Source organism: Aspergillus clavatus, genomic scaffold (genome assembly GCF_000002715.2).
Source record: "Aspergillus clavatus NRRL 1 1099423829805 genomic scaffold, whole genome shotgun sequence".
NCBI classification, from domain to species: domain Eukaryota; kingdom Fungi; phylum Ascomycota; class Eurotiomycetes; order Eurotiales; family Aspergillaceae; genus Aspergillus; species Aspergillus clavatus.
The window spans coordinates 165,926-192,268 of record NW_001517094.1 but is presented as its reverse complement, the minus strand read 5'-3'; the positions used below and the strand labels follow the sequence as shown (position 1 = coordinate 192,268).

General features: G+C 49.1%; 10 protein-coding genes across 10 annotated transcripts, besides 1 other annotated feature; 5 read left to right on the top strand and 5 right to left on the bottom strand.

Annotated features, from left to right (window-relative positions):
- Positions 1-395: 395 nt before the first annotated feature.
- Positions 396-1,213, bottom strand: ACLA_018640 (translationally-controlled tumor protein; the record flags this gene model as incomplete). The annotated part of the gene is made up of 4 exons (XM_001268585.1): positions 396-480; positions 540-699; positions 767-1,046; positions 1,199-1,213. The coding sequence occupies 4 exons, from the start codon at positions 1,211-1,213 to the stop codon at positions 396-398; spliced, it is 540 nt and encodes a 179-aa protein (XP_001268586.1).
- A 1,214-nt stretch (positions 1,214-2,427) lies between these two features.
- Positions 2,428-3,754, top strand: sur2 (sphingosine hydroxylase; the record flags this gene model as incomplete). Its single annotated transcript, XM_001268584.1, has 2 exons — positions 2,428-3,118; positions 3,174-3,754. The coding sequence occupies 2 exons, from the start codon at positions 2,428-2,430 to the stop codon at positions 3,752-3,754; spliced, it is 1,272 nt and encodes a 423-aa protein (XP_001268585.1).
- Positions 3,755-3,985: 231 nt separating this feature from the next.
- Positions 3,986-4,011: a microsatellite.
- A 163-nt stretch (positions 4,012-4,174) lies between these two features.
- ACLA_018620 (uncharacterized protein) lies at positions 4,175-5,638 on the bottom strand (the record flags this gene model as incomplete). The annotated part of the gene is made up of 1 exon (XM_001268583.1): positions 4,175-5,638. The coding sequence occupies one exon, from the start codon at positions 5,636-5,638 to the stop codon at positions 4,175-4,177; it is 1,464 nt and encodes a 487-aa protein (XP_001268584.1).
- A 970-nt stretch (positions 5,639-6,608) lies between these two features.
- On the top strand, positions 6,609-8,040 carry ACLA_018610 (uncharacterized protein; the record flags this gene model as incomplete). Its single annotated transcript, XM_001268582.1, has 3 exons — positions 6,609-7,063; positions 7,129-7,206; positions 7,272-8,040. 3 exons carry the CDS (start codon positions 6,609-6,611, stop codon positions 8,038-8,040), a joined length of 1,302 nt encoding a protein of 433 aa, XP_001268583.1.
- Positions 8,041-8,861: 821 nt separating this feature from the next.
- ACLA_018600 (putative ABC multidrug transporter) lies at positions 8,862-13,532 on the top strand (the record flags this gene model as incomplete). The annotated part of the gene is made up of 5 exons (XM_001268581.1): positions 8,862-8,887; positions 8,913-8,962; positions 9,125-11,650; positions 11,703-13,365; positions 13,427-13,532. The coding sequence occupies 5 exons, from the start codon at positions 8,862-8,864 to the stop codon at positions 13,530-13,532; spliced, it is 4,371 nt and encodes a 1,456-aa protein (XP_001268582.1).
- A 1,797-nt stretch (positions 13,533-15,329) lies between these two features.
- On the bottom strand, positions 15,330-17,709 carry xlnD (beta-xylosidase XylA; the record flags this gene model as incomplete). Its single annotated transcript, XM_001268580.1, has 2 exons — positions 15,330-16,411; positions 16,560-17,709. 2 exons carry the CDS (start codon positions 17,707-17,709, stop codon positions 15,330-15,332), a joined length of 2,232 nt encoding a protein of 743 aa, XP_001268581.1.
- A 1,342-nt stretch (positions 17,710-19,051) lies between these two features.
- Positions 19,052-20,173, top strand: ACLA_018580 (putative phosphatidylserine decarboxylase; the record flags this gene model as incomplete). The annotated part of the gene is made up of 3 exons (XM_001268579.1): positions 19,052-19,292; positions 19,349-19,907; positions 19,960-20,173. The coding sequence occupies 3 exons, from the start codon at positions 19,052-19,054 to the stop codon at positions 20,171-20,173; spliced, it is 1,014 nt and encodes a 337-aa protein (XP_001268580.1).
- Positions 20,174-20,846: 673 nt separating this feature from the next.
- Positions 20,847-23,393, bottom strand: ACLA_018570 (putative ATP-dependent RNA helicase DBP6; the record flags this gene model as incomplete). Its single annotated transcript, XM_001268578.1, has 1 exon — positions 20,847-23,393. One exon carries the CDS (start codon positions 23,391-23,393, stop codon positions 20,847-20,849), a length of 2,547 nt encoding a protein of 848 aa, XP_001268579.1.
- Positions 23,394-23,799: 406 nt separating this feature from the next.
- On the top strand, positions 23,800-25,430 carry ACLA_018560 (phosphatidylinositol N-acetylglucosaminyltransferase subunit A/GPI3; the record flags this gene model as incomplete). The annotated part of the gene is made up of 4 exons (XM_001268577.1): positions 23,800-23,830; positions 23,881-23,915; positions 23,973-24,361; positions 24,416-25,430. 4 exons carry the CDS (start codon positions 23,800-23,802, stop codon positions 25,428-25,430), a joined length of 1,470 nt encoding a protein of 489 aa, XP_001268578.1.
- Positions 25,431-25,680: 250 nt separating this feature from the next.
- ACLA_018550 (uncharacterized protein) lies at positions 25,681-26,313 on the bottom strand (the record flags this gene model as incomplete). The annotated part of the gene is made up of 2 exons (XM_001268576.1): positions 25,681-26,160; positions 26,215-26,313. 2 exons carry the CDS (start codon positions 26,311-26,313, stop codon positions 25,681-25,683), a joined length of 579 nt encoding a protein of 192 aa, XP_001268577.1.
- Between the last annotated feature and the right edge of the window lie 30 nt (positions 26,314-26,343).

Genomic DNA, 26,343 nt, shown 5'->3' with positions numbered 1-26,343 from the left:
GTGTCTCCTTTCATGTCGGTTGATCTCCATATAGGAGTCTCGATATCTTGTACATAGCTAGTTATCGAAACGTACTACTATATAATTTACGGCCAAGTCAATCACTCCAAAAGTTCAAGCTTTACTATGAGCAACAGTCAATTGAAGATGTGGTTCTATGTTCAAGACACCTGGTAGACATATAGATAGATCATAACAGATATGGAATTCATGAGGCGTGACTATAATGGTAGGATCTGGGAGAGGCGGTATGGAATAGCCGGATGCGTAGGAAGGATTTCAGAGAAACGAGGCAGGCAAACCCCGTTTTCATCAGCATGCTCGAATTAGGAACACCCGCGTACTCTAATTCCCTAAATTTTGATTCATGACACTCTTCACACTGTTGGAAACACTTAAACCTTCATCTCCTCGAGACCGTGCTTCCAGAGAGTGGCGAAGGGAGTGACACCGTCCTCACGGAAGTCAATCAGGACGTGCCTAGAGCGCAATGTTAGTAGGAGACTCTTGAGCTTATGCAGATCGAGGAATAGACATACATAGCATCACCGTCCATGGAGGCACCCATGAGAACATCGTAGTTGTCGTAGTTGGCGAGGATCTTCTTGACGGCACCGGGGGCACCCTTCTTGAAGGCATCGATCTCCTCCTGGGGAGCGCCCTTCTCCTGGAGCTTGGTGAGGACCTTCTTCATGTAGGCTAGAGACACCAGTTAGAGACCTGATCCAGATAGATCTTCCGCAAGCGTAAAATAGGCAAAACGTACACTTCAAGTGAGACTTGAAAGCGTCCTTGGAAGGCTTCATGCCCTCCTCGGTCTTGAGCCAGTTGAGACGGAATTGGTCCTCGATGTCGTGGACCATGACCTCGTCACCCTCACCGCCGGCATCATCATCACCAGCCTCAGCGGAGGGGTTGGCACCCTCGAGCTCGAAGTCCTCGTTCTTCTTCTTCAGGTACTTGCGGCAGTCGCATTCGTAGAGGACACCGTCAACGGTCTTGATGTTGAAGGTATCGGCGAGAACCTCGTCACCGGAGATGATATCCTATGATGAAAAAGAGACAAGATCAGTATACTGTTAATTGCATACGCAATTCAGGCGATGAAGAATGTGTTTGTTTGTATCCATGTCACATCAGGGTATGATAGTGGGGTATTGCTAAGGGAGAGAGAGGTATGTGAGAGTCAGGAAAATACCTTGTAAATGATCATTTTGACTGATGTGATGAAGAAAAATCCTGCAACGCGAAAAGAGAGAGATGAAGATGCAGAAGAGATGGCACACGGCTGGACAGAAAGAAAAGAAGGAGAAGAAGAGAAGAAGACAGCAGCTGGAGAGAAGCCAAAGAGGGGGGAAAATAGAAGTTTTTAGTGGCGCCCGAATCCGACTCTTTGGTGGGGGATTTTTTTTTTTTCCCTCTCTTCTCTTTTACCTCAGATTTTCGAGGGGCAAAATAAGACTAAACCACTTCAGGACTGGCGGACTCGTCTGGCCGGCAGTCAACCAGCAGTTCATCAGATGAAACAGCAGACAGATTGCCACCACTGGGAGAGTTTTGGATGGGTCCAGGTAGTTAGAGGACGGTGGGATCAAAGGTAGATCCATTGTAATTTTCTTTTAAACCAACAAAATGGCTAGAAAATGAGTGTGCAGTGTTTGTATCGCCAGACTGGAAGTTTTTGACTGCCTGAGGGTTCAAGGCACCGAGAAGAGATTCGATACTGACAGAACGGGATGTTTTGTACATTACAGAACATCCCGCTTGACACTTTTCGTCAAGGTAGTACTGCAGTAGTATGCGGTATATTTCAGTACTGTATAGTACTTTGATACAGTCATACCATCTTGATCAGATAGACGGCCCGGATCGGACTACTTGTGGTGCCACTAGACGATCTACTGACTGCGATGGACGAGTTTTATTCCTCTTCTTACTGCTTCTAGTCCTCGGTACTACCCTACATGGACTACAATTATTCTTACGATAGATTTCCTTCGAAAAGTGTCGTCTCCTGGAATATCTAGGTCATCATTGCGGCCTTCTGCTGGGGAAACCTGTCAGCCTGATTAACTCATCATCCTCGGTGTCTTGGCGGTTGTGCCTGCTGGCTGCTAGTTACAGCGCGTCCCCTGACTGTGGCGGATCACCTTCAACGAACGACTAAAAAGTCTCCCCATACATCTCACCATCCATCCTAGGATCTCGTCTCCTAATAATCGCCTTTCCTAAGTCATCTCCATCGGTTATATCTTCTGCCTTGGTGCTTTGATTTCGTTCTCAGCATACTAGAAGATTCGTTTGCGGAACATCGCTCGCTGTCCTCCCAGTTCACGGAGGCTGATGCGTTAATTCTCTCAAGTCATCTTACTGTGCTTGATAGTTTCCAATTGATCTCTCCGGCTGTCAACGGATCTTATTCAAGCCATGGCAGCCAACGAATCCGTCGTATTCGACTACCCTCCGTTGCCGACCTATACACTGAGCCCCCGTCCTCCGATTTTTACGGCAATCCCCGACAATATCCTTGCTCTGATCTTACCCGTTGTCGCATACTGGGCATTGTCTCTGTTCTATCATTTCATCGATGTCTACGATTTCTTTCCCCAATACCGTTTGCACACCCCAGCGGAAGTACTGAAACGAAACAAGGTCACGCGCTGGGAAGTGGTGAGGGATGTCATCTTACAGCAGGTGATTCAGTCGCTGGCTGGCTTGGTGGTTGCCTATCTCGATCCGGTCGAATACATCGGGAGGGAGGAGTACGACGTTGCTGTATGGGCGGGACGCCTTCGCTTTGCACAGAGGGCTATCCCTCGCGTGCTGGCTATATTCGGAGTTGATGCTTTGGGACTGGCGAGCAATCTCTCGAAGAATGGCCACACCATACTAGCTGGAGCATTGGCTGGAGGTCATTATCCCGGAGTCACACAATCTCTTACGCTCGACAGCGGCCTGGACGCGGTTGTGCCTGCTTTTACCAACTGGGAATTGTTAACGGCCAGCTTCATCTATTGGTACCTCATCCCTGCGTTGCAATTCACCTGGGCCATCCTCGTCGTCGACACTTGGCAGTATTTCCTTCACCGTGCGATGCATATGAATCGGTGGCTTTATGGTATGTATATCGTATCCTGCTATTACAGCATTGATGATGTTTCTGACATCTGCAGTTACCTTCCATTCCCGTCACCATCGACTGTATGTTCCCTACGCGTTCGGTGCCCTTTACAATCATCCGGTGGAAGGTTTCCTCCTTGATACTGCCGGTGCCGGCTTGGGATTCCTGACTGCGGGCATGACCACTCGTCAGGCCATGTGGTTCTTCAGTTGTTCTACAATCAAGACTGTGGACGATCATTGCGGCTATGCTTTCCCTTGGGACCCCCTGCAACATTTCACCTCCAACAATGCCGCCTACCATGACATCCACCACCAGAGCTGGGGTATCAAGACCAACTTCTCCCAGCCATTCTTCACTTTTTGGGATCGTCTGTTCAACACCCGTTGGAACGGCGACGTCAGACTCAAATATGAGCGCTCCCGGGAGGCTGCCCAAAAACAAGTCGAGCAAGACGCATCTTCTGCCCCGGCTGAAGAAACCCCCTACGAGAGTGCGGTCATTTCACCAGCCACATCGACCGACTCCAATGCGCGCACGCGCCTGCGCAGCAAGACTGTCACATTGTCTCCGCACGTCGACAGCCTCAAGGGTGTGAACCATGGAGTGACCCGCAGTGTTTTGCACGCATAATTTCGCCTCTGGATCCCGCCTTTATTACTTTTATAATACTTATTTTCTACCTCGCGCTTTGGAAGAGTTGAAGCTGCTGGACATCGTCAACCGACGCGACTCTTTTGCCTATTCTTACCAATTATGACCGTTCATATTTCCATTATGCTGTACTAATATTGAATGCTTGGTCTTTCTGGCCTGTATAATGACCTTTTTTTGTTTGATGGAATATCTTTACTCAGTGTAATGTCTTTTTTTTTCTTTTCTTTTTTTTTTCTTGGAAATAAAGCACCAATCAACTCAATCATACCTCAGACAAACTTGACCATTATCCTGAACTCAAATCTATGCTTCACCCCCTTGTCGCATTCTATGTCATTCCCTCTATATTTCTCCTCCTGCGACAAACATGAACACTGCAACGTCGCCCATAGTGCTCTATTGGCATACCAGACTCCATGTGGTATCCGCAGGTCCAACCTCGGACACAGGAGCATCCTCCCAGGACGCTAGGCTAAAATCCGAGTCAGATTCATATCCTTCCCTATGGCCAACCAGGTCAAGCATCGCACGATAATCTACTGCAAGATTCTCGGCTGTGCCACCGTAGGTCCCGCTTCCCAACTGCATGGTCTCGATTTCTTCTGTCAAGGTGTCCAGCGGGCTCTCTTGATGGATCACCTTATTCCAGTCGACGTTATCCCGGGGAGGGATGTATGTTGCCTGCGTGGTTCGGTAGTCCTCCGGGTAGTACGATCCGGATGCTGTCGAGTAAGTTGCCTTCGGGACGGATAGTGGGTGGACCTGTGGCACGCCGTCGGGGAGGTTGGTGTTGGAGCGAGGAGCCCAGTCCCGGGAGCCATAAGCTTCGTAGGTCGCGATGATTTCATCGGTGATGGTGTCGCGTTCCCCGATGATCTCACCGTGCCGAGCCCTGGCCTTTTCCTTTCCCTTCTCCCTCCCCTTGGCATCGTGATGCATCGCTTGCTGCTCGTTCATGTCGGAGTCCATGTACACGACGATGGACTCGGTGTTATCGGTATGCGGACTGTTGCTGTAACCAGACGACTCTCCCCCATTCTCCGGGATCTTGGAGCTCTTCGCAATCCTGATGGATTTGCCCTTGTTTTTCGGATGTCTGCGCAGGTGATCCGAGAAATCCTCGCGCTTATGGATACGTTCCGGTCGTACTCTATACGCCTTGATGGCTGCCTTCCGCGCTAATTTGAAATCAAAGGCTGCCTGGCCGCTGGCGTGCCAGAGATCGAGAGCGTGGTCTCCGTACTGGTTGATGGCCTGGTCCACAAAGGCGAGCAGCTTCGGTGCGCGGTGCTTCGCCTTTGTTCTTGTGCGACTGATGAGAGTAACACGGAGATTCTGCAAATGCATTGGCTCTCTCACCACTCTTCCTAGGATGCACGCCTCGCACTCATTTGGCTGGTAGGCGGCAGGGGCGATTGGAGGAGGACGGTTATCAGGGGGAACAAGGGACCACATGCCTTGAATGGATTGCAGCGCGCGAACAAGATTCCTATGGCTCTGGTCAAGGTTGTTTGAGTACCAATGGATGATGTCCAGGTGCACCGTCACTTCTTTCTTAACCAGGCAGAGTATGTCCCCGATGATATACGGGTTCAGCGCCTGGTGCGTGGGACACATGACCGCCGTTCGGATGATAGACTTAGGTAGGATACCAAGGATTAATGACTTGCGAAGGTCGGAGGGGAGACGTTTGATCTCATTGTGAACCGGTTCATCGCATCTCTCGAGGACTCGGCCGGTATTGTCACAGGTATGCCGCACCACAAACTGTAAGTTCAAAACGTAAATTAGCATTTTCAATTCGCTCTTGCTGAGGTCAGTGACCATCAGAGGATACCTCTGTTGGATTGCCTTCTGCATCTTGGCCCGGTTCCTTCACGGTCGTCTATAAATCGGTGGTGGACAGTATCTAACGGATCTAACTGCGGGTTCTCCTCGGTTTCTCGTCGACTGAAGACGGCGGAGATCTTTGCTCTTGGTGATCAATGGGAAATAAAAGTTCAAAAATGGTGAAGAGAGCGGTCTTGTTGTTATGGCTTGCTCGTGTTGCTGCTGCGAATATCCAAGATAATGCTGTAGAGGAAGTCGGTGATGAAGAAGGATGATGAGAAAAGAATTGATAATCCAGAAGAGCAAGAGGAGCCATTTTATAGACATCAGAGGGCCTGAAAACCATGGTAGGAGTAACAAACGCTTTATGATGTTCAATATCATTGTTGATGCCGGCTTTGTCATGATCAAAGAAGTTGTCGAGGACAGCAATCAAGTAACAAAGAAAGAAGGAGCAAAGAACAATCAAAGACATATCTCATGTCTCATAATTCTGTAATATCGCCATTATATCGCCATCATTATACTGTCCCTTCGCTGGCTGTTGATCTCTTGGGTGATATTCAGGAAGAAAGACAGTCTTATTTTGACCTATTGAGGCATGGAGAGATTAGCATCAATGACACTGAGACGAGCTTTGAGACACAATCAGAACATACTGTCGCACGTAGTAGCTAGTAGTAGAGTACTCATTGAGCCAGGATTTTGCTTTGAGGGTGTGATATGTGATATGCCAGCCTGTGGTGCATCTCCGACTCGGCTATCATGTGTGGCCGGGGCTGAATGATCGCATCACGAGGTTGCATCCAACGTTCCTTCCTTTTCGATATGACAACTCGAGCACGCTGATTTTCTGTGTATATGAAAGTCCCGATGTCCTCGGCCTGCTCGATGATCTCGAGCAGATGGACTCGTACATGCATTTTACATTTATATCCAACCACACTCTCGTTAAACACTCAAAAATAGAGATCTATATCAGAACATACTTATCCCAACTATGGCCGTCAAATACCTTCCCTCCCAGTCCAAAACGAAACAAGATGTACCCTTGCCGTATACAGCATCGCCCCTGCGGTTACTCTGGGCCGACATCCGTCTGTTCTTCAAAAGTCTCTGGTGTTTGCCGGGCGTGATACTACCACTGAAGCCTGGTTGCTCTGGAGCACTAGACGAGTTCTATCCGTCTTGGACCAACATATGCAATATTGCCATTCATTTGTTTCTGTTTGTATACCAGATTGTCTTTCTTGTGTCGCTGCCTGTCATATTTGTTTTCGCGTTTCCGGCGTTATGGATTGGTATATATGTCGCACTCACGTTAGGTGTGAGTTGGGTGGTTTGCAGGATCTGCCTGAACGGGAACATCATGACCCTGGAATCGCAAGTACCCGTCGACTGGCGTCCAGAACATGATCGCGAGCATTGGATCTTTGTTAATGGTATTATGGTCGGGTGAGTCCTTGACCCTCTTGCTGTGTGCCCATTCGAAGGCTGTATGGCTGATAGGATACGCCTAGGCAGCATTGGCTGCAGAATAGCATCGACCGGCTGGCATATACATTTGGTAGAAGGGTCACAGGTGTTCATAATCCCACGTACGTTGTACATTCGTGTTGTACATCTGCTTGACCTCGATCGGCTCACAGTGCGAAACGGTTAGATTCGGCATAGTTTTTGATATAATCGAATGTCTGATCCAAAGAAACTTCTCTTATGCCACCCGGGACGTGAGGAATGCATATGCAGTCATCAAGGAGGCTCTATTGAATCCACAATATAAGAAGGTGATTCTTATCCTTCACAGCCAGGGTGGTATTGAGGGTGGACTCGTGGTTGACTGGTTGCTGGACGAATTACCACGAGAGCTATTGCAGGACCTCGAGGTCTATACTTTTGGCAACGCTGCGAATCACTTTAACAATCCGCATCGAACATTATCAGATGCTCGTCAGAATGCATGTGAGGGTGAGGAGCTACCGGGTCATTCTGCCTCCAAATCGGCAAAAACGATTCGCCGTATCGAGCACTATGTTAATTCCGTGGACTTTGTGGGTGTTTGGGGAGTCTTGAATTTCGCCAACATCCCCAATCGATATATGGGACGTGTCTTCACGCGGCATGGATCCGGCCATCAGTTCATACAGCACTATCTGGATAGTATGTTCGTTTTGGGGAAAGACCTGAAGACTCTGGATACCAACGATTTCATGGAGACAGAGATTGAGGTTGAAGTGCCAGTGGCAGAACGACATATAGAGGACGCGGCAGCTCCTGAGAGCCCTCTCGACCATGACGACACTCACGTTCTTTATGACGAGATGAAATCAAATGTGTCATCATTGGCCAACAGCTTCCTAAGCAGAAAAACAAAGGTAAAGGACCTGAGTCGGCTGTGGCTTTATCGGAATGGTGCCTCTCCAACGGACTGACCCTGATGGTGGGATCGCGGGAGTGTTTTCCCTTCTGTCATTATTCTGGATCTCTCTGTTGCCCTGTATTCTGTGACGTGGGTATATTGAATGTTAGGTTAACCCTCAGTATTAGTCTTGGTTATGTAGATCAATTTTGATGAATAGGTAGATAGGCCTCAAGCCCCAGGCAACCAGGCTCTCAAATCTCCCGTTATCAGTGGGGAGTCGCTCCACTTCTCTCTACTTCTCTCTCTCTCTCATTCTCTCTTCTGCTTCTCTCTAGTCTCTAGTAGTCTAGTAACTACCACTCCGGGTCTCCGACGTTCTCATCAGTTCCCGAGTTTCTACCTTCGGTCCTCAGAATCAAAAAGCCTGGAAATGTGGGCACTCCTTGGTTCTTCCCATCCAATAATAAATTTGGACTGTCATGTCGCCGACTCACCGCAGTTGGCGCTATCCGGCCAAAACCTCTTCTCCAGTCAGACTGCATATCGTCTCGTAGCCTTGCAGGCTTGCAGCAACTAGCAGGCTTTTTTGCGCTATCAACTCCTTTGAGAGCTTTCGGGAATTCAATTTCTTCTTTGATTCATACTTAGCTTACTCACGAGCCGTGTCGTAGTGCGACCGTCAATGCAATGCTTCACTCATTGATCTACCACTGTAGAGCGCAATAGCAACAGCTCAGAACTCAGATGGCTAATACTGGATGAAGAGGCGACTCTAGTGGTTTCTTCTCTCTCCAAAAAGGACATCATAAGCTCGAAGCTTGTTGATTAAGCGAAGCCCACCTACAGAGTAAGCTTGTATTTGGCGCTTTCTAGGCGTCTTGGGCATCCGCGATGGAGCTTCTTCCGAGAGCTTCACAGTATGTCATTACTCTAACATCGCAGGCGTCTGCGGGCGGCGTCTCCACCTTTCAAGACAGTGATCAAGTGCAGAGGTAAGGCCCATTTAATACTTCTTGATTCAATTGTACGACTGCTGATACAGTCATCTAGCCACATTTGGCAATATCGCACTCAAAAATGGTCTGCCTTCGTGGCTACAGGAAATCTGCATCTAGCGGCCGGCTTGGCCTCTTGTTTTATTCTGACCTTATCAGCATGTATACAGTACGCTGCTCGTACTTGCAAAAGGAAGGCCCATGCTGGTACGACTCCTTCATCGGACGATTCGAAGACCAGAATTCCTCTACCCTTCGCACTTGCACACCTCGCTGTGACTATTGCGGCATGTTGTCTGAGCTGGGTGGAATTACACGGCAAAGGAGGCTGGAAACGATCTGTTCTCTTGACCTATGTCTTGCTTCTGGCTGTAGTCAGGCTTTGCGGCAAGTGTAACAAGTACAGGGTGCATCTCTATAGCCATGTCAATGTGTTGGCCATTGTGGCAGTGGCTTTGGAAATCGTCCAAGATCTGATTCCAATGGCAATAGTGGGCTCGAGCTACCGTCCAACAGCAATAGGGAGTGCTATATTAGCATGCGTGGCCGCTACGTTGGCAATTGTACTTGCGACTCCTCGGTCTCCTCGCCCATTGGTTTCGGATGCGGAAATTCACAAACCAGATATGGAGGAGAAGCCTTCGCCAGAAGAGACCTGCTCTCTATTCTCATACTATTGCTCCTACGAGTGGATCACCTACGTGATCATCCGCGGCTGCCGGCGGGATCTAACAATGGACGACTTGCCGCCCCTGCCTTCTTACGATGAGCCGCTTAAATGGCTGAAGAAGATCAAAAGGCAGCGCCTCAGAGGCGGAAAGACTCTGCGGACGTTGTGCAGATTGCTCAAAACAGAGATAAGAACTATGATGTGCTGGGCAGCGACTACCGCGATAGTGGAATTCGCTGCTCCTTTCTCCATGCTGCGTTTGCTGGCGTACTTGGAAGATCCCAATGGTGCAATTGTACATCCTGTGCTCTGGATATGCCTGCTTTTTATCGGACCTACCGTGCGATCTCTGTGTTATCAGCAATACATCTTTACTGCTACACGACTACTGGTTCGAGTGAATCTTTCACTTGTCCAAGAGATTTATCAGACCGCAATGCGATCACATATCTACGATGAGTCTATCCGCCACCACGGCAGGAGAAGGTCCCACGAAATAGCAAGCCACAAGGTAGAGACCACAAAGGGTGCGTCAAAGTCCAGCCAAGCGAACCTAACCAGCTTGATGTCCTATGATGTTGATGCTATCTACAATTCCCGGGACATCTTCTACGTTGCAACCGCTGGCCCAATATCGACCACGATTGCCATGATTTTCCTCTACCGAATGCTTGGCTGGCCATCCTTGTTCGGCGTTCTGGCGCTTTTTTGCTTGACTCCTCTCCCGGCTCTAGCTTCCCGCAGGGTATCCCGCATCCAGCAATCTGTAATGAGAGCCACCGATATACGCCTTTCAAGGATCTCAGAGTATCTAAATTCGATCCGTACACTGAAGTATTTTGGATGGGAGCCAGCTGCGATGGCTTCCATCAACGACATACGAAGTGTCGAACAGCGTCGTCTCTGGAGAAGAAGTGTCTATGCTGCTGCAATCTCTATGGCGGGCGACCTTCTACCGCTGGTCAGCTTACTGGTCATGTTCTCCATTTTAGTTCTATTCACAAACCGTCCTCTGCGGGCTCCCATTGCGTTTACCTCATTGTCGATCATGGAGACTCTGCGATCCCAATTTGTCTGGCTCTCCAATGTTAGCAGATACTCAGCCCAGGGCGCAGAATCACTTCGCCGCGTGGATCACTTCTTCGACACAGCGAGTGAAGTCAAACGCCATCCCGACGGCCCACTGGCGCTCAACCACGCAGCATTTCGGCGGACGCCTATTGCAGCTTTTCGACTAGTAGATATCTCAATTGTATTCAAGCAGAATGGCCTCAATATCATCGCCGGCCCAACTGGTAGCGGGAAAACCTCTTTGCTACTTTCGTTACTTGGTGAAACTATTCTGGAATCAGGATCAGCCACTTGTCCTCGTGATGTAGCTTATGTGCCTCAGTCGCCATGGCTCCAAAACGACACGATCAGGGAGAACATTTTGTTCTACAGTTCCTTTGACGAGGCTCGTTACAATACAGTCATCGATGCCAGTGGCCTCTGCCAGGACCTCCAGCAGCTTCCCGAGGGCGATCTTACATTAGTCGGAGAGAAGGGCACATCGCTTTCTGGGGGACAGAAACAACGTGTCTCCCTTGCCAGGGCTTTATACTCGCGGTCATCCACACTGCTACTGGATGACATATTTTCCGCACTTGATACACATACAACTTCTCTTGTTTATGAGAAGTGCTTTCATAGTGATTTACTGGCAGACAGGACTGTTGTTCTTGTCACCCATCTGCCAGCTGCATTGAAGGATGCTGATCTGGTTATCCACCTAAATCACGGCAGAGCTTCTCTAACGAAGGTTCCTTCGGCGTCTCCTCAAGCTCTAATGCATTCTGCACCCGCTGTCGTTGAGGCGACCCCGACTAGCAGCGAACCACAAACAGAACTTGAGGAGTCTACACCATCTAAAGCTTCCTTGAGTATCATTCCGGATGTACGTGCTCAACAAGTTGCTCAGGCGGATCGCATTGTCAAAGAGACGTCGGCTACGGGCCGTGTGCCCCGTACATTCTGTGAGTTCTCAGAGATCCACACATCACGTCCTTTCTACTAATGTGTTTTCAGTTCTCCAGTATATGGTCCTCTTTGGCGGGGTCTTCTACGCAACAACGACTCTTCTGGCTACCATAACCGTCCAATTTGCTTACTTCTCTATCACATATTGGCTCTCCATCTGGACTGGAGCATACGAGGAATACGATCACCCAAACTCGTTATTCTACCTGTCTATCTACGCGGCCTCGATCGTAATCTTTCTTTTGCTTCAGCTTACAAACAATCTTTTGTATCAATATGGTAGCTGGACGGCTGCCAAGAAGATGCACATGAAACTTGTCACAGCAGTACTCTCTGCTCCGATCTCATGGTTCGACCAAAACCCCATTGGCCGTGCTATCAATCGCTTTGGAAACGATACTCGATCTATGGATACTGTTCTAGTTGACTGGTTGCGGATGTCGATCGAGAACGGGCTGCGCTTCCTACTTCGTATCGCCAGTATCGCATCTATCATGCCGATATTTGCTCTTCCTGCTGCTGTGATTTGTACCATCGGGTTTCTCATTGGAGAGATGTACACCCGTGCACAGGTTTCGATTAAGAGATTATCTTCCATCAACTATTCCCCCGTGTTCTCTCATTTCACCGATTCATTGGCTGGGATGACTGTGATTCGCGCTCGACAAGGCATGAACGAAGTGTTTCAGAAGCTGCTGGCAGACAAGCTGGCTGTTCATGCTCGCTCTGCAGAAGCGCAGTACAACTGCAACCGCTGGGTCTCCGTTCGGTCAGACCTTTGTGCAGCTTCCGTTGCAGCAGCGGCAGGATGCGTAGCCTACTTCTGGTCTGGGTCAGCAGGACTTGTGGGATTCTCATTGACTAACGCCATTGGTCTTAGTCAGACGATCCTGACTCTAGTCCGAACGATGAACGAACTTGAAGTTGAGCTCAATTCCTTCCAACGGATCCGGGAATACGCAGAGATCGAACCGGAAGAGAAATTGACCGAGAAAGAGCGTAGCAAAGCTGAAGCTATCCCGGCTAGTTGGCCGATAGCGGGACGAGTTGAATTTCACAACGTCGCTGCACGATACCAGCCGGACGGCCCGAATGTCCTACGTAACGTCTCCTTTGTCGCAAACCCTGGCGAGCGAATCGGCATTGTGGGACGAACCGGCAGCGGCAAGAGCACCCTCGGCCTCTCCCTACTACGCTTTGTCAATGTGACCGTCGGTCAGATCACAATCGACGGCATCAGCATCAGCAACATCCTTCTACACCATCTTCGCACAAGCGTCACCCTCATCCCCCAAGAACCCGTTCTCTTCTCGGGCGACGTACGATCGAATCTTGACCCATTCGGCGAGTCAAGCGAAACCGAGCTCCATGACGCTCTGTCCGCTTGCACGTCCATTCAAATCCATGGTGGTCCGGAAACAGGGAGAGCAACCCGGCCTCTTTCCCTGGACACGCCCGTTGCAGCCAACGGAGAGAACTTCAGTCAAGGTCAACGACAGGTCTTAAGCATTGCGCGCGCGGTCTGCCGTCGCTCCAAGGTCGTCTTGCTGGATGAGGCTACTGCCTCAGTCGACCACGAGACGGATATGCACATGCAGAAGCTGTTGCGGAGCATGTTCCCAGACTCCACGATCATAGCCATCGCGCACCGGCTGCGGACTATCATGGACTATGACCGGGTCCTGGTCATGGCTGAGGGTGAGATCATCGAGTAAGCCATCCTGCCTACACTTTTGAGAAATATTAGTAGAGACTAAACTCGGTATTTCTAGGAATGATTCTCCTGCAAATCTCATCGAAAAGAAAGGCGTTTTCTGGAATATGTTGCGGAATACGGGGGAATACGATGAGTTGGTTCAAATGATACAACAAAAATGATATGAGAGGTGCAGTCAGCGACCCTTGAGCCGTTAAATCTACCTAATTCAAGTGGACTGAAGCAATATCCTGTAGGCTGAGAGCAAGGAAAGGCTATATAACGCATTATCAATATGGGACAACTTCGCAAAATAAGTCTCACTAGGCATTCCAAGTCTAGGACATAGTTCTTACCATAAGAGTCTAAGAATGTAAGTCTGCTTCGTGGAGATTTGTAGAGGCCAAATTAAATTATAGATAGTCTGTGTAAGGGAACCGGTCATGACCGTCGCTGATGTTGAAGTAATCGACGGCGTCAATAGAGGGTGGAGAGGGCAAGTATTCACCATGGCTAGTAATACAGTCTTGAAATTCTTTCCATGAAGAAAGGACGGTTTGGCAAACGGGGCAATATTCAGGATGTGGAACTGTTCTTGTGCTCTGTCTCAGCTCCTGGGGAGTTAGCGGTCTCTCATGTACCAGTTGAACATGCTGACCAAACTTTTCACGCATCGGTGATTCGAACGTGCAATCGACGCCATTCGAACCGGATGCCTCTGAGCAATAGTAGTTCCACTGAGGATAGTGACGATTATATATATGTCGAAGAAATGTACTGTAAGAATGGTACACCCTCCCCGCCTCCCATTTAAGGCATAGTGGACATTTATAGCGGCGGCGTGGTTGTGGCAAGTCACCCTGAGCCAACGTCCCTGGGGGGATGCTGCTGATGAGAGAATGGTTTTACCGGCACCTGGAATACCCGGACAGAATAGTGTCTGTTGCGGGTTTTCAATCCAAGTTTGAAATTCGGGCGATTGTAACAGCCATTCTCCTGTTCCTGGTTGGCGCCGACGGAGGTAATCAGAATGTTTGGTAGCGTAGATAGTTGACGATAACTAGTCGAGGTAACTCTGCTGCTGTTCATTAACCTTGCTTTTCAACAGGCTTGTGATATTGTTCCGTGTTATCCGGCCGTTCAAAGCGTTAATGTTGCTGCAAATGCGATTTCGAAGATCGCGCACGTCGTCCGGTTCCCATCTGAATCGATTCCACACTCTTCTTATATTGTGACCTTCGTTTAAGGCAGAATATCGACTGAGCGCCTGATCGATATCATTAAGAACATTGCGGCAGCTCTCTGCGATTTGCTGCAGCTCGATCACCTGCTGGCTGCTAAGGTCTGTGTTGGATAAGTCGACTACAACATCCTGTACAACGACAGCAAGATTCCTGAGTCTACAGAAATCCTCAGTGGATGTAAGCCTTTTCGCAATGTAATTATGTTCCTGGGACGTCATACTCATCAGATAGAGCCTTGAATTGAGAAGGTGCGCCAACAAAGTCTTTTTGAAGCTTGTTAGCATGCTCAAGAACGGTGATGAAATCACCGATGCTGAATCCAAAGCTAATTATGATGCAATGCAACAGAGCTATCAGTCACAGTTGTGATGAAGAAAGAAAGAAATTGTTCTGGCTAGGGAGATTGGAGGCATGGTGGTGAAATGTCAAATAAGTAGTTTGGAAATGAGGCTGAGGAGGCAGTGCTGGGTATAAAAGCCACTTATTATGTTTAGACTGCGTTGAATTGCAGCATGGACGAGGCCGTTCGTAGGTGTTCTATATGATCACTGATGCCATCACTGGTATGACATGAATCCCTATCAATCGTGGCCAATCAAGTGAAGCTAAAAAGTCACCAGTTGCTCATCAAAACCGAAGATAAGAAGGTGACAAAGAAAGAAACAGGACGGCCAACAGATGGATACTATTATTATGGTTTCAAAATTCGCAACATTCTATCTCGGTAATGGTATATTACGATTTTGCCAGAGGAATCAACTGCTCTTCCAAGGGCCACTTTGATAACACAGCTGGTTTGCCCGTCAACGACAGCGGCAGAACAACAGACCGCTCGTTGTTCAAGGCCAATTCGTACTTCCCAGGGTACAAGACACGATTTCCCAGCTCGTCCGTGCGTGCCATGCTATTGATAGTAACAGGGATGGTCATGAGCTTGGAGGTGCTGGGTCCTAAAGTCGGCAGTCTATCGAAGCCGACGAGCCATTTTTTAGGGTATGGTGCTGGCCCAGCGGTGGTATTGGCGAACAGCATCGCGGTGTAGTCGGAAGAGGCCTTTCCGGTATTGGTGATATCCACCGTGAAGTTGAGGAAGGGCATTTGTTCGACATGGATGTAGCCTGGGTGAGGTTGGGCGAGGAGATCCTGGATGTTATACGTGGGTTTGATCTTGACGGCACGGGCATGGGAGACACGGAAGGTGGTATAGAAGAGGCCATGACCAAACTCGTAGACCGGAGTACCGGTGTACCACATGTAAGTTTGGCCGGGGTTGTTGCCGTGCGGCCGAAGGCTCATGTCTGTAGCAGGGAATTGAGTCGCGTATTCGGCTGGATACTGAGTGACAACTAGTCGTCCGGCGGGTGCACGCTTGCCCGTGATGATGTCGAGAAGTGCTTGTCCGCCGGATTGCCCAGGGTATCCGCCCCAGATCAAAGAGTTGACGTTCTTGTTGGACTTCAGCAACGATGAGTCGACCTGACCACCTCCCATCTGGAGCACGATCAACGGTTTACCGAGCTGGCTTAACTGGTCGATGAGTTCCAGCTGCTTGCCGGGCCATGTGATGTTCATCCGGTCCAAAGTCTCCGCTTCCAAGGAATTATCAATTCCGCCGGCGAATATGATAGCATCGGATTTCTTGGCCGCTGAAAGGGCTTTGGAGAATCCGTCGGTGGAGTTAGACGAGATGTTAGTACCAAATGCATAATTCACATCCAGGTGGGAATCTCTGAACGCATCCAATGGGCTAATCAAATACGGCGCTGGTCCAAAGTAATTGCCCTGCAGCTGAGTTGACACGTTCATCCATGGGCCAACTAACGCAATGCTACGAATTGACTCAGAAAGCGGGAGAGTACCATCGTTTTTCAGAAGAACAGTGCCCTCAACGCTCGTATGAGATGTTCCAGGAATTAGTAGTCACAACATCATTCCAGGTCAAGTTGCGATATGCGCTACTGTTACCATCGAAATAGCCAAGGCGCATCAGGTTGCTGTACAGACGGATGACTCCCCGTTCAATGTCTGCACGGGAAAGCAAATTCTGGTCAACGGCCTCGTCAAAGTAGTACTGATAGGTGGTACCGCAATCGATGTCTGTACCTGCACGAATGGAGTCTGCCGCAGCACTACTCACGTTGGCAGCATACTCGTGGGGATTGAAGACATTATACGCTGAGTCGCAGTCACTGGAGATATAGCCGTCCTCCACGAAGCCAAAAGTGTCTCGGAGAAGCGTTTGCAGAAAGAAAGAGTTCGCACAGCTGGGGACTCCATTCACTGCGTTATATGAGCACATGACACTGCGTACCTTGGCATCCCTGGCTGCAACAAGAAATTGGGGAGTGTAGTATTCTGAGAGATCCTGCTGCGTGATGTTCATATCATTTCCCAGGCGGGAGTGACCGTCCCAGTTCTCGATGTCGTAGCCGGCATAGTGTTTCGCAGTAGCCACCAACTTGAGACTCTTTGGATCCACGCCGCCTTGAATGCCAGTGATGTACTCATATGCATACGCCGAGCTAAGGCAGTATGCGTCCTCCCCAGGAGTTTCCTGACCACGACCCCAGACTGGGTGACGGAAAGAATTGATGTTTGGAGAATACACGTCTAGACCGTACCGTCCGGCGTTGCTGAAAGCCCGACCTTGAGTGGAGATGATGCTCGCGACCTGGTTGATCAGAGTTCGGTTGAGCGCTGACATGGTCAAGATAGGCATGGGGAATGAGGTAGACCAACTGAACTGGCCTTCGTCGGTAAAATAGGCGCGGTCGAGCCCATGGAGCGCCTCGTTCCATACTTGATACGGAGGAAGGCCAAGTCTTGGAACACCAGGACTGGTGTTGCCTGTGGCGTTAACGAGTTCTTCAAGAGTGAAGAGAGAAATCAAAGCAGCTGCTCTGTCGTATGGCGATGTCAACGTATCACAGACAATAGTCTTGCTGAGAGGACCATTATCGCAGTCAGGGAAGGAGAGGTCGATTGTAGCAACTGATTGAGGAGTGAGATCGGGATTTGCCTCAGTGTTGTAATCCGCATAGCTTGTGTTCGCTTGAGCCAGTACAGAAGGCAATATGGCTGCTAGAACGGTAGCTATTGATTTGATAGCCGACATTTCCGATGCTCCGAACACGGTAGAAGCTGAAGTTCTGCATCATGGCCATATCGACAGGAAACCCCTCAATTTATAAGAGTCATCGGCAATTCTGAAAGATAGAATGCCATATATCATACGCGGTTAACGTCCGCGCACCGGGCATATCCTGGCTGAATTGCCCTCGAACATGAAAAGATGCATTCTGTTTCCCTGGCCTTCAACCCCGCAGCTGCTGGCTGAATCAAGCAGGCCCCAGGGCCGATCCTGATATAAAAGTGCGGGGATTCTCCGTTATCGAGTGACAAGTGAGACATGCGAGTCAAAAAAACCATCTAATATTCAGGCTGAATTGACCGGAGGTCCTGAGTATGATGTCAATCGGATTTTGATGTTTATGGATGGATCTTGACGATAGCCCGAGCTGGCTAAATTCGCCGTAGCTTGAGCTTGCATGCAATACTATTGATCGTGCGCTCAGACCCGGGCCCGAAACTGGCCATGATAAGCTTTGAGGCGCCCAATATTCTCGCAAAGACTGGTCTGAGGCCATAATGCCAGACATGAGGCATTCCTCATATGATAATGGGGGAATTTTGAGTCACAAAGTCTTGATCGTTCAATCTAAGTCATTAGATCGAAATGAAGCAGCGATGAAGAAAATTTCCATCACCGAGTAACTCCTCACATTGATGGCCCCTGATCCATAATCGATGGTGTTAATTCCTATTTGCTGTTTGCTGACCAAAGCGCTGATCGTTGCACGAAGCATTCTCCATATGCTTCTATTTCACCGAAGTCCGAGGATGATACACCTTCCATGGTCCCGAAAGTAATAGAGATACTCTTCCCTGTTTTCAATAAGATATCAGAGTTTAAAGAGTAGGTAGTAGATAATGTCGAGGATAGGACTGGACTCTTGATTATTCCATGGATGAGAGAGACACTCGCAGCTAAGCTTCTAAGCTTCTGGCAGTATCTTGGCACTTTACCCTTCTCAGCTTAGTGTGGCTTGCTATCGGAAAGAGCTCTGATGTGGCTGATGCTTTCTGTGGCTGGTGATATGTCGATGTTGAAGTATGAATAATCACCATGACCTTGTCAACAAACTTGAAGGCTTGTTGTATACCTAGAGGTTGCTTGTGCCCATGAAAAGAACAAAGAGCCATGATGTATATCACCTGACCCAGCCATTTACGGCATCATCCTGGAACAATTATATCAAAAGTGTTGAAGAAGAGAGACTGACCTCGACATGACATCACCCCCAATACCATTCGTATAGGATGTCTCTAAAAAACACGCTCTGGCCTCAATATCATGCTTCCAGTGCTTTGCTACAGTCCACGGCAGCGACACCGATATGTTTGGCATCTATGACTATCTCCACCAGTTGGTGGATCAGGCTTTTGCCTTCACCAAACTCGTCCAGAATCGCGAAGTAGGATGGTTAACGGTCGACCGCAAGACAGGCCACTACAAGCGCGAGAAGCAACCGACATTGAAAAAGCTCAAACTTCTGGTGCTTTTTAACCCTTTGATGGAATGGATTGATCGGACACATCTGTTACGGTTGTGGACGCATGAGAAGAATCTTGAAAAAGGTGGGTATATTGCCAATATCTCAGCTTCATTCACAATACCTAACTGTGGCACACAGGCAGAAAAGAAGGAACCCCCCAATCGCGCAAGCAGATCAAAAGCTTCATCGACTTCTACCAAATTGACATGTCATCTTTCGAGCCCTCAGACCCCGAGAAATACGAAACTTTCGAGGATTTCTTTGTTCGGAAACATGCCCCCGGTGCAGGCCCAATCTTCGCGCAAAATGATCCCACAAAAGCTATTGCCGTTGCCGATTCAAGGGTTGTTGTTTATCCGACTGTCGAAGCAACGCGCAGATTGTGGATCAAGGGCAGCAAGTTCACCATTGATCACCTCATCAAGGACCGTGACCGGGCGAAGCCATGGGAAAACGGTGCCGTTGCCAGTTTCCGCCTTAGTCCTCAGGATTATCATCGCTATCACTCTCCCGTCGAAGGCAAGGTACAATGGTACAAGCAGATCCCCGGTGATTATTTCCAGGTCGATCCGATAGCTCTGCAGAGCTCGGTGAACATTCTGACTGAAAATGCACGCTGCTGCGTGTGTATCGAGACGGAGGACTTTGGACTTGTACTGTTCGTAGCCATCGGGGCTACTGATGTGGGAACTGTTGGGTAAGTGATTTCTCTGCAAAGTTGCTCTTTGCATCATACTGACTTCTTGTAGCTTTCATGAAGAGATGATGACTGCGGGCCACCATGTCAAGAAAGGCGATGAGATCGGCCTGTTCCAGTTTGGTGGGTCGAGTATCTTGGTGGCTTTTGAGAAGGACCGGATCCAGTTTGACCAGGATCTGGAGCAGTTGAGCCATCAGCAGATCATGGTAAATGTCGAGGTTGGAATGAGCTTAGGGAAAGCGACACAGCCGAAGGCGAGATGAGCCATCTGAATATCTCTCTACGGTTCAAGCTGATTATTATGCGGATAATGTATGAACGATCTATGATGCAAATGTACAAAACCAAATTCAATTAGCGCATTCAAGATACCGAACGATCTGGTTATCTCCCTACTCTAGGAAATGTTGTAGATGACAGTAAAGTAGTTGATCGTGGATAGAGAGGCAAAGGAGAATGTAGGACTGCCACCCACCACATCGGTTGAAGATATTCCCTCGCTAGATCGTGTGGATAGATATATATATAGATATATACCACTCAGTCTTCCGGAGCAAAGTCATTTGCACATAGCAAGCCTCTAATTTTTTTGAAACTGTTTAGCAAATGATTTCTACCAAATCAATTTTCACAAGAAATTGCAAAAATTATGCGAGTCGTCCGGGTTCAACCATATTACAAGTCCTCTCATAGCTCGGTGATTGGAAGTAGTACACCATGCATCATCTCCCAGAAGTATGACCATCAAGGAAGGATCATGTGGTCATGATACATATTTTCTCGAAGAAATGCTGGAAGAGGTAACGATGATGGAATTGTACGATGCCTTCCTCATGGCTGTTGCGTGAATTCGAAATTTTTTTGTTGGATCTAGAGAGTAGAGGAAGCTTCACAGCTTCTAGTAGTTATATACATCGACTCTAGGTCACATTCACCTCAAGCTTTTGATCCCGTGGACTTTGTCGTTCCACCCATCTGTACCTCCTTCTCAAGAGAATCCAGAGCAGCTCTGTATTTCGGCTTAATATCTGCCATGTCACTCAATCCCACATTCACTCTCTCAACCTTCATAGAGCGGGTTATCTTGCCATCTGAGGCCTTTGATATCTCATTCTCAAACCATCGGCCTTCGCGGTGGGCAACAAGCGTCCACGCTGATCCCTTTTTGCCTGCTCTTGCCGTACGGCCAACTCGGTGCACATAGGTCGTGACACTGGGCGGAACGTCATAGTTGACAACGTGAGTTAGGGACTGCAGGTCAAGACCACGAGAAGCACGATCCGTAGCTACAATGATTGAGATCTTGCCCCGGCGGTACGCAGTCAGTGTTTTCCGAGATGCCGAGGATTTGTTTGACTTGATGATTGTTCCCACTTGGTTCGCTAGCGATGGGTCCAGAAGAGATATCAGACGGGAGAGTCGCGATGCTGATTCGGAGGACTTGGTGAATATCAAGACCGTATTTCGTATGGGTGCGCGGGTGATGATCTTTGTATCTTCCTCGCTCTCGGACTCTGCCGACTCGTCACTCGACGAGCTATCCTCTTCCGACGATTCGGAGTCCGATTCATCAGAGCTCGAATCTTCGGAGCTGGAACCATCGGAACTAGTGTCATCATCAGAGTCGGATTCGTCGGAGCTGCTATCATCAGAGCTTGAATCCTCAGAGTCCGAAGTCTCCATAGAATCGTCGTTGGAGCGCTGCTCTTCGGCAAGGACATTGATGTGGGAACGTAAGAGGCTTAGGAGATACAACGGCTTCTGTGATCCGTCGCCCACTGAAACAGAGTACTCCTTCAATGTACGAGGTATGGTGAATTGTTCATCGGATTTAACATGCCCTCCGTCTTCGGTTGAGGTGGGATCTGCCGAGCTGACAATGACCAGTTTGGGATTCGCAAGTCGAAGAGAATTCAACTTGGAAACATCTCGGGTCATCGTAGCACTAAGAATAACCTTTCTCGGTTCCTTGACTTGGATCGGGAGTCCGAGCTCTGCCATAAATTGACCACTAGAGCCAAAAGCTTTCGGGCTCTTGCGTGCATCCAAAGAGTTCATAACAACATCAACCCACTCCTGGAAACTCTCATTTAGCAGTCGATCGGCCTCATCGATGACCAGCCATTCTAAATGCTCCAAGGTGAAGCCTTTGGTGTAGCGGAGATGATCAACAAGTCGGCCAGGAGTGCAGATCAAGATATCGACATTCGGTTCCGCTTTTTGAATATAGCCGGGCAGGGACTCGCTCAGGTCCCCTGCCTCGGCGATGTAGTCTAGAAGGTTGAACTTTGTCCAATCCTCTCCTGTGAGGTCGACAGTCTGTCGTTGCTTCGATATCTCAGGTCCGTAACATTGATCGATCCGCATCAGGGTGCGCTGTTCGTCCTTGATCGCCACATTTCCGACTGCAGACCCCACCCGCAGGCCAGAACCAGCCGCGCAAAGTTCACAGGCTTCCCTGGCTTGCTTCACTAGTTCTCGTGTGGGTACGACAATGAGACCGCGCATTCTGGGGGCCGGTGTCGGTTCCAGTGCGGTCACAAGGGGAAGTACGTACGACAAGGTCTTTCCTGAACCGGTGGCTGCAGATATACAAAGATCACCAGCATGTCTCTTGGAGCCTTGTAATAGTAGGGGGATGACAGTCGATTGCACAGCAAATGCTTCCTTGTACCCGTTCTGGTCGAGTACACGAAGAAGATTCGAGTCAATTCCGAGTTCCGAGAACTGGGCGCGCTTGTCCGACGATTCCCTAAGAGGGTTTGCCAGCCATTCGGGGAGAGAAGAATAGCTTGGCTTCTCAGCTTCCTCCAAGATTTGTTCAGGTTGCGGAAGAGGCTCTAGGCCTTGGGCCACAACAGGTTCAGCGGTGATCGGCCCTCCGGGTGCAGGCTCATCCTGGGTGTCCTTCTTCGCTTTGGCTGCTTCTTTTAATTTCGCAGATCGCTCGAATTTCGACAATATACCGGAGAATTTGTTCTTCTCCGCTTTTGTTTCATCATTCCCTTTAGAAATGTCCTCGTGTTTCGCCTTCCTGCGCAGCTTCTTGTCTTCGAATTCGTCCCTTGCTGACTCCGATTCTGAATCATCCTCCGATTCGCTCAGATGCGCAGGTTTATCAACAGACTCAGAAGTCCTTCTCTTTGATGTCTTTTTGGATTTTGACTTCTTGCCATCGCTACTCTGAGCGATTGCATCGCTGCTGATCACCGAGACAGCACTCTCTTTCCTGGCCTTCTTTTCTTCAACACTATCCTCCGTAGAAGCCTTCTTTCGCTTTTCTTTGCTTAGCTTCTCTTTCGGACGGTCTGGGGCTGGTGAGAGCGCTTGGCTCTTCTTTGCTTTCTTGGTCGGTGTTGGTGTTGATGCAGCGACGGGGGATCCATCCGATTCTCTCTTCCGTTTGTGAATCTTCTTTGCGTTCAAGGGCGTGGACGACTCTTTCTTGGGAGAGGCATGATGCGTAGACCTGTCACCAGCCATGATCAACAGTGATATTAAAGAACGCTGATAAAAGATGACGCTTGTAATCTCTTTCGAGACTGTGCTGGAACATTTCTTTCCCATGGGGAATATTTTTGATTCTACTCCGGCAGAATATTCTCACCGCTATCCACGCCGCCAGCATGTGGGCCTCAGGAGTCAATCATGTCACAGAGCTCCATCGCCCAGCCTCAAGGGAAGACATCGAGATTACTCAGGTACAATCAATGGATTCTTATTTTCTGGGCAAGTGATGCTGGTCGTCATGGGCAATGGAACTGGGACAATACACCAAGAATTGCGTCTGGATATAATCTAGGCAAGCTCGACAGCCAACATGACCTACAACATTGCGTTAGTTTGTCGCATCGCATTAGCATGAAAGGGAACTGACAACTGGCACAGCATGGTCAGTGACTTCTTTTTCCCTCAACCAGGTCTGTACCTCTCTCCGAATCGGCCCAGTTCAAAGGACTCATATTCAAAGGTGGAATCGAAAGTCATATATACCAATTGTCAACCGTAAGGGAAACCTGATATTCCCTCCGTGCGCGATATACCAGCTCACCGATACCCCAGAAACTCATCGATCGTGGACACAAGGTTATCATAATCACACATGCATACAAAGGGCGTACTGGGGTCCGGTACCTCACAAATGGGCTCAAAGTCTACCATATACCATTTCTTGTTATATACCGCGAGTCGACCATGCCTACCGTCTTCTCCTTTTTCCCCATCTTTCGGAATATCGTGATTCGCGAACAAATACAAATCGTTCATGGACATGCCAGTATGAGCAGCTTCTGCCATGAAGCTATTCTACATGCTCGAACTATGGGCCTGCGGACTGTTTTTACGGACCATTCCTTGTTCGGCTTTGCGGACGCGGGATCGATCCTGACAAACAAACTACTCAAATTCACAATGAGCGATGTTGACCACGTTATTTGTGTCAGTCATACTTGGTATGTAACGCAGAGAAGGTAGCCTCGATATTTGATTCTAATTTCCTGCTATAGCAAGGAGAACACAGTCCTTCGAGCTTCGTTGGACCCACTCATGGTCTCGGTCATCCCCAATGCTGTTGTTGCTGAAAACTTCCGACCCCTTTCGCAGACCACGCGCAAGGGTGAACGAGTGTTAGGAGACGCCGAGCCACGACCGCCCCCAACCCCAATGGGACCAAACGACATCATCACAATCGTCGTTATCTCGCGACTATTCTATAACAAAGGAACCGATCTTCTGATAGCAGCTATACCCAGAATATTATCTTCTCATCCGAATGTACGATTTATAATTGCAGGATCTGGGCCAAAAGCTATCGATCTAGAGCAAATGCTGGAACGAAACGTGTTGCAAGACAAGGTTGAACTACTGGGGTCGGTCCGACACGAGGAAGTTCGAGATGTCATGGTGCGGGGGCATATCTATTTACATCCCAGCTTGACAGAGGCATTCGGTACCGTTCTAGTCGAAGCTGCTAGCTGTGGTCTCTACGTGGTGTGCACTCGTGTTGGTGGCATTCCCGAGGTCTTACCCCAGCACATGACGACCTTCGCCAAACCCGAAGAGGATGACCTGGTCATGGCGACCGGAAAGGCTATTGCGGCCTTGCGGTCCAACAAAGTGCGCACTGATCGTTTCCATGATCAAGTGAAGATGATGTATTCGTGGACAGATGTCGCTCAGCGAACAGAACGTGTATACGAAGGCATCTCTGGTGACATGAGCCCAGAGGAGTTTTATGGATACTATCCCGGGCAAGGCTGGGAAGCCAACGCTGATAGGGTCCGAAGTTTTGCTTTGATTGACCGGCTGAAGCGATATTACGGATGCGGCGTTTGGGCTGGCAAACTTTTCTGCCTGTGTGCGGTCATCGATTTCTTACTCTACATCTTTCTAGAGATGTGGTTCCCTCGAGCGAACATTGACATCGCTCGCAGTTGGCCCAAGAAGCAAGTACAAAATACTGAAAAAGGCCACCACCTTGTCGGCAACACGCGAACCCGCCAAGAGCTCGTCTCCTCCTGAGAAGTTTTCACTGGCGAATGCGTCCATATGAATTCTTGATATCCTACTATTTTCTCCCTTCAAATTTTTTTTTTTTTTTTTAGGCCTGTCTATTTATGTGCATAGCAACTCCCGCCTGTGATACCCATGCTAATCCAAAAACTATTCATACAAGAGACGAAATCAACTCAAATCCTCTTTTAGGTCACCCGATTATCCCACTGCGGAATGCACATGGGGCCCCAGATTAATCTTCCCGATTACCGGGCTCCTATCTCCCCGATGCCACCGTCTCAGCCGATTGAGGGGGGATATCTTCAGCAGCAGAAACTCCCTTATCGCCATGGTGACCGGACTGTGCTTCTTCACGCTCAATGCCACGCTGCTCGGGCATTCTGCGCTCGAACTTATCTTGGCGATAGCTACCCACACCCTCGAGACCAGAGCCGTTGTGCTTTCGATGGTGTGCACCCTCATGCTTGATTTCGTTGTTTGTTTGACCAGAGCCGGGGTGGCCCAGACCTTTGTGGACATCCTTGGAAGTGGCCCCCGTCAGGGTCTGTTCAGCCGACGTCTTGACAGCTTCCTTGCCATGGCTACGTTCGACAAGGGGGTTCATGGCCTGATTACCAGACTCCGCCGTAGTGTTGGGGATGTAAGAGTTGCTAGCAGGAGCTGTGCCCGGTGGATGAGTCTCAGCACGGAATTCAGGCTTGTAGTCAGCGGGAGCGACCTTTCTGGCAAGTTGGTGCTGTGAACCCAGTTAGTCCCGCTGCTTGATTAGGCAGGATCCAAAGCCACTTACGCCGTCGTTTCTCATGGGCTCAGAAGGCTGAACTGTGGGCCTGACAAAGTCGCGGTTGTTGGCGTTGTCGAACGAGTTGGGGTTGTTGAGGTGGCTCATGATGAATGTATTGTGGCTGATATGTTTTGG